This window comes from Leucoraja erinacea, chromosome 14 (assembly GCF_028641065.1).
Source record: "Leucoraja erinacea ecotype New England chromosome 14, Leri_hhj_1, whole genome shotgun sequence".
In the NCBI taxonomy this organism is placed as follows: domain Eukaryota; kingdom Metazoa; phylum Chordata; class Chondrichthyes; order Rajiformes; family Rajidae; genus Leucoraja; species Leucoraja erinaceus.
The window spans coordinates 54,155,508-54,166,883 of NC_073390.1; the positions used below are offsets into that span (position 1 = coordinate 54,155,508).

General features: G+C 42.2%; 1 protein-coding gene across 1 annotated transcript in view; it reads left to right on the plus strand.

Annotated features, from left to right (window-relative positions):
• The window catches only part of clstn2a (calsyntenin 2a), a 526,456-nt gene extending 515,587 nt beyond the window's left edge, over positions 1-10,869 (plus strand). The window contains exon 18 of the mRNA XM_055646430.1: positions 622-10,869. Within this exon, the coding sequence (XP_055502405.1) occupies positions 622-825 (204 nt within the window). The 3' untranslated portion in view covers positions 826-10,869. The remainder of the gene's footprint in view (positions 1-621) is intronic.
• The last annotated feature ends 507 nt before the right edge of the window (positions 10,870-11,376 follow it).

Here is an 11,376-nt window from a genome sequence, read left to right on the forward strand (position 1 = left end):
TGCATAGAGAAAGACAGAGTTAACATTTCAAGTCAAGTACCCTGCTGAGTATTTCCAGCACTTACTTTTATTTCAAACATAGGAGTAATAACACTTTAAGCACCTGGATATCCAATGAGTTTTTATGTATGTTAAGGCAAAAGGATGACTAGCAAGGGCCCCTCAGCTACCAAAGTGGCCTCAATATGTGGAACCATAGGAGATAGACAAGGTCCTCAATAAATATTTATCCTGTTTTTAATGTGGAGAAAGCAAGTTCCAGTGTATGGGATGATTGTTGGTTGGCGCGGACTCGGTGGGCCAGAGGGCACTGTTTCCATGCTGTACTTCAAGTCTTATGCCCCTGTCCCACTTAGGAAATCTGAACGGAAACCTCTGGAGACTTTGCGCCCCACCCAAGGTTTCCGTGCGGTTGCCGGAGGTTGCAGGTGGTTGCCAGAGGTTGCAGGTAGTGGAAGAAACCAGGGAGACTGACGAAAACCTCCGGGAACCGCACGGAAACATTGGGTGGGGCGCAAAGTCTCCAGAGGTTTCCGTTCAGGTTTCCTAAGTGGGACAGGGGCATAAAGTTCACCACTCTCACTGAGATGCACCTTCTCCTGTCTGGTGATTTTTGTTCAGAACTATGAAGACCTGGGGCACAGCGAGCAGGACAGCGATGATGAAGAGGAGGAGGAGGAGGAGGAGGAAGGCGAGGAGGACGATATAACGAGTGCCGACTCAGAGGAAAGCGAGGGAGAGGAAGAGGCAGAGCAGGGGGGAGACCAACAAAACGTCACCAGGAGGGAGCAGCTAGAATGGGATGATTCAACACTTCCCTATTAAAAGGCCTCAAATCTTCAATTGATATGTTAATGCCCAGCAGTGTTTGAAAAAAAAAAATGGTATGATCAGAGTTGATTTAGAATACTGTTCATGGTAAGTAGGGTGTGAAGAACTTTCAGGTTGTTTACCAAATTATTAAGTGATTTGCAGTGACATATCTGGGTCCAAGAGTTGACATTAGTTATAATAATGCCTGTCTTTCTTTTGTTATATCTGGGTGTTCATTGTGTGGTTACCTGAATGTTCTATCTTTGCACCAAGAACTATTAACTTTGTGAAACCATGTACTGGTATCTGTAATTTGAAATTTTCTGAAGTACTTTATTTATTTATTTGTAATAAAAAAAAACACTTTCTCTGGTGGGTCATATGCCGAAGGCAGAAAGTTAAAAATTAAAAGTCAAATTTTATATTTCATGATGATGTAAATACCATATTTAAATGAATCAAACGAAAGCAGTTGCTCAGATGATGTCTGCTCCAAGGCTTATCTGTTGAAATTAAGTTAAATAATTATTAATTCACATAGCTTTTGAGCCACAAACAAGGTTTTGCCTCTACTGAGATATCAATAGACCTGTTTGAGATCGCATATTTCCTTTGATAGATTTAACAAGACAAACTGGAATTATTTTAGGGGAAAGTGCTGGACAGATTTTTTTCTTTTATACAACAGGTTTAATCTAAGGCAAGTGATGAAGTGCTGGTTGAGATACTTCTTTGATCAAGTGAAAGGTTGGCCAAGCACCTGCTTTTTTCCTGCAACTGGCAGCTCTTGGGTTGACAAGAAGTACATGTATTTACAAGGTACTTGGTGTACATCAAGTACTCCTTGCCATGTTATCTGTTTTGCCAGACCAACAGAGGCCATGGGTCAATGGGAACAGATATGCCGGCTCTGGCGGGTCACGGAGTTCTAGAGAGCCAGTCACAGGTGGCAAATTTGACCTGCCGATTGTCCGTAGTGGTCAACTATGGGAATGGAACTACTGGCTCCGATCAAGCTGGAATTCCAGAGCCCCAGACGCAGGGACAAATGTCTCCCTCTGATCAGCACCGAAGTCCCAATGAGGTGAAGGTCAGCCTCCTTACCTGGCCTAGGTGCCACATTTTCAGGGGGACTTCATGTGTGCTCTTGTGATTTTGTCGGAGTTGAAGGAGGCACCGGAACATCAGTTGGTGGACCTGTGACAGCCTAAGTGGAATAACAACTTGCAATATGGTAGTTCCATTAGTTCCCAAAAATCCCAGCAAGATACAAGTCCTCAACTAACTCGTTCCTCTTGAAAATATAGTGTTGAAACTCTCCTATAGCATGCAGTAACGGATGGCTCCCGGACTGAGCCCAACTGGACCTGAATGGGTGTTGAGTTTGGGCTGGTCAGGTATTTAAAGAAGTCCTCAGGCACGATTGGGTTACAGTTGATCCATCAGGTTCAGGTTGGGTGTAAAAATGTTATAACGCCATCTCCATATCCAGTTGTATCATTTATGCATCCGTTTTATTGATTGAGATTTTGTTGATTGCGAGTCACATTTTTGTGTCTTTGTTGCCAGTCCGTCGGATTTTAAGGTTCCTGTTGAGTTTCTTTTGCGATTTGGTCCCTTCATTCCCGCTGGCAGACACTAAAAAGTTTATTTTGTTGGGAATCGGAAACTCAGAGCTTTATAACACTGTAAAGCTCACAGATAGAAAAATAACCATGTCATCGTGGGAACAGGCAAGACAAGCAAAGGACTTAAAGTTTGTTTTCATTTTAATTCCATCTTTTGTTATTCCAGTCCTTTATATGTTGATTAATGTACCACCCTTACCCACCCCTCATGTGCATTACAATATGACTTACATTTAGTGAATAATGCAATTGGATCTTATTTACCACAATCTAATTTTGTCCTTATTAGGATAGTTTAAATATATTAAAAATACATTTATATTAAATTCTAGTTGTTTAATGACAAAAGGAAACTTGGATATTAAGGTTATGTTGTGTCAATATAGATAACTGGACATTAACCACAAATACAGTGCAAACCGTTACGATTAAGATTGAAGAACACAAATTAACAAGTTCTCTGAAGTGTCTAGTTGCAGATAAGCCACTAAAGTTCATTCTATGTGCAGACTCATGGGTCACAATGGTTGTTGTTGTTCATGAATACCACTGCAGGAATACGACCTCGTGATTTATTTTCCCAAAGTCCCAGAACCAGTGTCAATTTTACTCTTAAAGTTCACTCATTAGTTGTCAAGAGCAGTAATTTCAACTGTACCTGTTGAAGTTAATTTGGAATCCATTTAGAAGCACAGGAGGAAAAGACTCCACCATAATGTATTGAAGCAGAGATACACATTGTAACTCCAGTTCATATTTATGAATCTACAATAAGGAACAGCTTTTATTCAAGAAGCAAAATTGGTTTTCTTGGACACACTGGTACACAAGTCTCAAATATTTTCTTACTATGTAGGAATACTTTTTTGTTCAGAGTCTATGATAAGTTTTCAGAGCATTCCCATTAATCCCATTTCCCTATAACCTATTCCTTCTCACATGCCCCATCAACTCCCACCAACCACCCATGTTAATTTACAACACTACTTAAGCTACTTACTGTTGCGTCTGAAGGGTGCAGAGGTGAGGCAGGTGACAGGAAGACCGTGCAAACTCTGCTGTGTGCTAGAGTCAAACCAGTCACTGGAGCTATGCAGCAGCACCAACTACTGTGCCTTGTCTTTCTGCTCTTCAGCATGTCCCTCAGCATTGAGTACACCTTCCTTCCATTCCATTCCATGGTTTTGCTACCCAGCTGAAGAGACTTCTGTGGATCCACAGACACTGCTAGGTGACATATCATGCAGCTGACACAGAATGAGAATGAGTTTCTGAGGTCAGCTTAATTTGAGAAGAATTCTTCTTAATCCCTCTTGGTGAATGGAGTCAATTATTTTTGCAAGGTTGAAAATAGGGCAAGTGCAAGCTTTGATAACGTTCCTAGCATTTTGCGTGTATTCATTGCAGAGTACTGGGTGGCACAGTGGCACGTCGCCAGAGACCCAGATCCGACCCGGACTACAGGCGCTGACAGTACGGCGTTTATACGTTCTCCCCGTGACCGAGTAGTTGTTCTCCGGGTGCTCTGGTTTCTTCCCACACTCCAAAGACATACAGGTTTGTAGGTTAACTGGCTTCTGTAAATTGTCCCTATAGTGCACGATGATGATCGGTGGATGGTGCAGACTCTGTGAGCCGAAGGGCCTGTTTCCACGCTGTATGTCTGAAGTCTAAAGATGATGTCCATTGCACGGTAGGGAGGATCACTGAAGTGCCAGGCAGCAGCGAGGGGGTCCTCATTATCACTATAATCGGGTTTTACAGCTTTCATTAAAATGGTGGTGACTACTTTCTCCCCGAGATCCTCTTTCAAACCTTTCCTCGTCCCATCAGATGGGGAATGAGATCGTGAATCTGAGCCCAAATTACTTCTCCACTATATCTTTTAGTATTTCTGAGGAGATTTGGGGAACCATATCTGAGGAAGGATGTGCTGGCTGTGGAGAAGGTCCAGGAGAGGTTTACAAGAATGATCCCAGGAGATTAACATATGATGAGCGTTTGACGGCACTGGGCCTGTAAGCACTGGAGTTTAGAAGAATGAGATTGGACCTCAGTGAAAGGTTCGGATAGAGTGGATACGGAGAGGATGTTTCCACTAGTGGGAGATTCCAGGACTAGAGATTATAGCCTCAGAATTAAAGGACTTTCTTTTAGGAAGGAGGGAGGCTTTTTTTTAGTCCGAGGGTGGTGAATCAGTGGAATTCTTTGCCACAGAAGGCTGTGGAGGCAGTCAGCGGATATTTTAAGGCAGGGATAGATAGATTCTTGATCAGTACGGGTGTCAGAGGTTATGGGGAGAAGGCAGGAGAATGGGGTTAGGAGGGAGAGATAGATCAGCCATGATTGAATGGCGGAGTAGACTTAATGGGCCAAATGGCCTAATTCTGCTCCTATCACTTATGATTTCAGCGGTTCCAGTTCTAGGCGTGGAATTAGGCTATTTGGCCCATCAAGACTACTCCGCCATTCAATCACAGCTGATCTATCTCTCCCTCTCAACCCCAATATCCTGCCTTCTCCTCATAACCCCTGAAACCCCTACTAATCAAGAATCTGTCAATCTCGGCCTGGAAAATATCCATCGACTTGGTCTGCACATCCATCCGAGGCAAAGAATTCCACAGATTCGCCATCCTCGGACTAAAGAAATTCCTTCTTATCTCCTTTCTAAAAGGGATGGCCTTTTAGAATAATGAGAGTCATTGTCTTTCCTCAGCTGCTTTCACACAGATGTTGGTGAATATGTGGAACAGTTTGCCGGAGGCAGATATTGTTGCAAAGTTTAAAAGGCATTTGTATTGTATTGTATTTCAATGACTACACAGCCAGGCTGGTGGAATGTGTTATCAGTACAGCTCGGTACAGGTTCCAACATTTCATCAACATTAAACATATATCATAGATATACATACAGACAGACACATTACACAATACATAAGGGCCATGCTTATTCTTATTCCTCACCGTACAGAGTTTAAAATGTTAATTGCAGTGGGAATGAAACTGTTTTTGAAGCGGTTTGTTTTGGAGGCAATTGTCCTGTAGCGCCTCCCAGAGGGCAGTAGCTGAAAGGCATGGTGAGTAGGATCAGAGATGACCTTGCAGGCCCTGTGTAGTGTCCGTTTGTGATAGAGTGATTCCAGAGATGATAGGGGTAAGCCAATAATTTTTGATGCTCTGTTGATGATGCGCTGTAATTTCTTCCGGGAGAGTGAATCGAGGCTGCCGAACCAGACTGTGATGGATGGAGTGAGGATGCTTTCAATGATGGCTGTATAGAAGCGGAGCATGAGATGAGACCTTACTCTGAACTTCCTGATATTTAAATAAATACAAGGATAGGAAAGGCGTAGAGGGATGCGAGCGTAGGGTGGGCAAATGGAATTAACGTAAAAAGGTATTGCGGTCAGAGTGAGGGCATAAAGGGGTCGGTTCCTGTACCAGATGATTATACAATTCAATGCAGGTTTTAAGATAGTGAAGTTAATGGAAAAAAATGGTTATTAATTGATTACATGCAAATTAAATAGACTCAATACTTTAAAACATCCTTGTAGCCATTAAAAAAAAAATCTTGAAAAAATCTGTCAATATAGCTGTGGCAACATGTACAGCAGTATCATGTACAGACTTGGTCACTGATTTATAAAAGAAGGAAGGTTTGGAAAAGGTGCACAGGAGGTTTACCGGGATGTTGGGTGGATTAGAGAGTAATGAGCCTGTCCCACTTACTCGACATTTTAGGTGACTACAGGAGACATTTTGACACAATGAAGAGCAGCGAGAATCCTCGTGACGTGGGTGCAGTGGTGGTGGGTCGCCAGGAGGTCGTAGGTTGTCTCAGGTACTGAGCGGTGAATTTCATTCGCTTATTGGGGGAAAAAAAACTGTAAACAGTAATTTTCAGGACCAAGGATAACCAACCGGTAATGTTAATGTCCACCGAGCTTCACAGCCGTGTATCTCCACTACCTCTCCCCACCCCGCCTCCCCCTTCATTTAAAGGACTTAAGTGACCCTTCCCGTACGCTGTGCTTTCACCGTCTTAATTAAGGGTCTGTCCCACTTTCCCGAGCTGCTCACGAATTCTCCCGAGTTTTCCCCTTGACTCAAACTACGGGAATGTTCATAACATGTCCATTGGAGGCCGTAGATATATCGTAGCGGCTCGTTATGTCAGCCGCAGGTACTCGGGGCATCAGGAAGGCGGGACGTTTTTTCCAGCATGACAAAAAATATCCATGAGTAAAAAGATAGTCGGGAGGAGAAAAATTACAACATTTAACCCCCCGAGTACGTACGGCTGACATAACGAGCCGCTACGAGATATCTACGGACCCGTTACAAACATTTTCTGAATGGCAGGCGGTGACTAGTGGGGTACCGCAAGGCTCAGTGCTGGGACCCCAGCTGTTTACAATATATATTAATGATTTGGACGAGGGAATTGAATGCAACATTCAAGTTTGCGGATGACACTAAGCTAGGGGGCAGTGTTAGCTGTGTGGAGGATGCTAGGAGGCTGCAAGGTGACTTGGATAGGCTGGGTGAGTGGGCAAATGCATGGCAGATGCAGTATAATGTGGATAAATGTGAGGTTATCCACTTTGGTGGCAAAAACAGGAAAGTAGAGTATTATCTGAATGGTGGCCGATTAAGAAAAGGGGAGATGCAGCGAGACCTGGGTGTCATGGTACACCAGTCATTGAAAGTAGGCATGCAGGTGCAGCATGCAGTGAAAAAAGCGAATGGTATGTTAGCTTTCATAGCGAAAGGATTTGAGCAGGGAGGTTCGACTGCAGTTGTACAGGATCTTGGTGAGACCACACTTGGAGTATTGCGTACAGTTTTGGTCTCCAAATCTGAGGAAGGACATTATTGCCATAGAGGGAGTGCAGAGAAGGTTCACCAGACTGATTCCTGGGATGTCAGGACTGTCATATGAAGAAAGACTGGATAGACTTGGTTTATACTCTCTAGAATTTAGAAGATTGAGGGGGGATCGTATAGAAACCTACAAAATTCTTAAGGGGTTGGACAGGCTAGATGCAGTAAGATTGTTCCCGATGTTGGGGAAGTCCAGAACAAGGGGTCACAGTTTAAGGATAAAGGGGAAATCCTTTTTACACAGAGATTGGTGAATCTCTGGAGTTCTCTGCCACAGAATGTAGTTGAGGCCAGATCATTGGCTATATTTAAGAGGGGGTTTGATGTGGCCCTTGCGGCTAAAGGGATATGGGGGTATGGAGAGAAGGCAGGGATGGGATACTGAGTTGGATGATCAGCCATGATCATATTGAATGGCGGTGCAGGCTCGAAGGGCCGAATGGCCTACCCTGCACGTATTTTCTATGTTTCTATTCTCCGAGTTTGAATCAAGGGAAAAATTCGGGAGAATTCGTCAGAAGCTTGGGGAAGTGGGAGAGGCCCTTTACAGTGTTCATCGTGGTGCTTGTCTGGATCACATTGGCCTTGCACCGTGTGAATTTCACTCAGACAGTGCTCCCCCTCCCCCCCTGCATAACTGAAGGAAGAGCTGTGTGTATGTGTGCGTGTGTGTTCCACTCTGACAGTCACCGTTCCAGTGACCTGCTACGACCTGACAGTCGACTAAGTGGGACAGGCCCTTTATGAGTAGTGATGAGTAGTTGAAAAAGCTACAAAAATTGTTTCTCTGGCGTGTTGGGGGCTGAGGAGGAACTTGGTAGAGGTATTTAAAAGTATGAGCGAGGCAGACATGAAGCCGATATTGGTCCCAGGACGGAAATGTCAAATACTAGAGGTTTTTAAGTTCAAAAGGAGATGTGTGAGACATGTTTTAAATAAATGCAGTGGTGGGTGTCTGCAACATCCTGTCAGGCAGGAAGGAGATGGTGGAAGCAGACAATAGTGAGACATTTAGGCAAGCACATAAGTACGCTGTGAATGTTGCGATATGGACCATGTGCAGGTAGATCGAGTTAGTTTAATTATGCATCATGGTTGGCATGGACATCGTGGTCCGAAGGTTCTCAAACATTATAATTATACAGATGACAAATGTGTTAGTTGGAATGCTAAAGTATAACATTTAGATAGCTGACCCCCTATGTGTTACATCAGTTCGGATAATTAAATTTGTCCTTGTGGAATTCACTGGTCACTACCAAAACAAACAACAAATCTAGGATACTGAATAAAAATTAACCTAAAAAGTTCTGATGAAATGTAAATAAATATACACTTGTTTCCAATTGATTTCTTGAACCATGTAAATAATACTGCTTAGTTACAGAAAATGCCAATGCATTCTATTTTCTAGTAATCCAACTCCCCTGTAAAATGTGGAGGGAGTGTCACCAGTAATAAGAGTCTTAACGGATTAAGATTGGAATGATGAGCTACAAAAAAAATGGTGTTAAGTTGATTAATGGGAAACTGGTTAGGAGGTAGAAACACGGACATAAGGGAAGATGGGTGTGTGTGCATTCTAATCGACAAGACACAACCAGAGACTAACGTTCAGTAACAGGCAGTCAGCTTTTCACAATAACCGCTGGCCACAGTTCCAAGTACGGAGAACAAGACTTTTGTTAGGAGCTTTGTAAATAGATTGGAAAGTTGCAAATGGGTAATTAAAAGAGGAGTGAGAATATACAGCAAGTGATATTAGGTGTGAGGGAAAATAGTGCATCGTCAACTTTGAACTAACGAGAGAGAATGACCATTATATATGTTCTAAACGGTGACAGACAATGAATGCAAGGGAGATTTAAGAGCCCAAGTGGAGGAATCACTGAAGGCTCAGAGGAAGATAGTGCAGTGTATGAAAAAAAGGGTGCTTGAGATACGTGATGGCATGTATCAGCCGAGGAGGGTAGGAGTCAGTGTGTGAACAAACATGGAACTGCAGATGCTAGAAGCTGGAGTAACTCAGCGGGTCAGGCAGCATCTCTGGAGAAAAGGAATAGGTGACATTTTGGGTCGAGACCTTTCTTCAACCTGCCCTCACTCCCCTGGTCCAATCCTGAAAATCTTATGCATCGGGCACCACCAAGGTGCTCTGTACAAGGGCTACATAGACAGCCTCCATTTTCTTGGCTTGGTGCCATTGGCAAGGCAATGGATGAATACAGATACAATTAGAGCCTGGCAAAGCTATTTAGGGATATTGATAAAGTATTTCTTTAGAAAAAGGTAATTGAAGATATTAAACTCCCTCTCTCCCTAAAAATGTGGTTGGGGCCATCTCAATAGACATTTACAAAATTGAGATGTGAACATTTTTGGTTGATAGTAGCATGAAAGGCCAAGGGATTGCAACATAAATGGCCTTAATCTAACTGAATGGAGGAGAATATTTAAGGATTCATATAATCTACAGTACCCAGAATTCTGCTATGGTTATCTGTGAACAAAATTTGTGCAGCATTTGGCCAATGGACAACAGCTTCTCCTGGTCCTCAAGACAGTGCCATTGGTAAGCAAGGGTTAATGGGACACTCATAAACCATCACACTGGGTTGAGCCGACATTTTTTGCTCTGTATTTGTTTCATTTTAAATGTCAACGTAGCAACAGGATGTTGTGATGCAATAATTCATAATTAATCTCATCTCCATGCCAATTAAAAAGGCAACCACTTAATTATGGGTTTAAAGTTTGATCAGTATTGTGCTGAAAGGGAGGCATAGATTTTTTTTTATTGCCAGTGACAGATTTTGGAAACCATCAATCTGTAAATCTTTGTATTAAAAAAACAACCCTTTCTGCATTCATTTCATTTAATTAAAAAAAAGTTTCAGATATCTGCATCTGTCACTATACGCACAAATTATTCCTGATGCAACTGCTTAAAAGATCAGACACAATGGTAACATGGCCTCTAGTAAGCACATTCCAAAAAATAAACCCTTGCCTAAAGGGCAAGAAATAAACAGATTTGCTTTTCTTTTGACTTATAAAATGCCAATTGTTGACATCAGTACTTCACTAAAGCTTAATTAGATAAGTGTTGCTCGTGTGTGGACTTTGTGTATATGCAGAATAAAAAGATTTACTGTTATAACTTTAGTATTGTGGCTGTTGTAAGTTGATTTTTAATTTTTAAAGCAACTTGAGATTTACCATCCTGTACAGCATAAAATGGATGCCTGTTATTGTACTGCGGCAGTTTTCTATGCTAAAATAAATTTGTGAAAAATATCTGGCTTGCCATTAACATTGCCTGCAAATGTCAGCCCATAGATCTGACAATAAATATCTCAGAGAGTGCCAGATTTTGTTTCCCCTTTCTTTTGTAACATCCCTCTAGTGACTACACAATCTATCAAATGTAGAACAAATGGAGTTACAACACCAAAGAGGCTACAGTCATAGCACACTAGTAGGTCAAAAAATAAAATGTAACCTGCTAACAAGTTTGAAATAAAAGTATTCGCCCAGATTTGTTTTCTCTGTATCAGGTTATTGTGCGGATGGTGGTTTCTAGTGGATATTTTCATGCTAGAATGGAATGGAAATGGGTGGCCAGCAAGACCAATGTTGGCAGGGAACTAGGAAGATCATGAATAATTAAAAAAAAGATAACATTCTAGAATCTGCAACAACCCATGTATCATTTTCTGCCAGTAAAAATAGACTAGCTAACACGGAGAATATTTTCATAGTTATTTTCATTCTCCATTTTACATTTAGGAAATTGAGCAATTTTTATTTTTAATTTAAGAGGCTATCGCATTGTCAGTATGACGGAATGATTTTGTTACACAATTCAAGCAACATGGATTGTTGAATTTTCTGGATTTTACATTAATTATGCAGATAGATGTGGTGCCGGATCAGACTCTTCAGCATAGCAAGCAGTACTGACAATCAAAACCCCAGCCTCACGCATTCCCACCAGCTTCCCCCCGCCCCACACTGCCCACCATAGAATCTACTGCCCACCTAC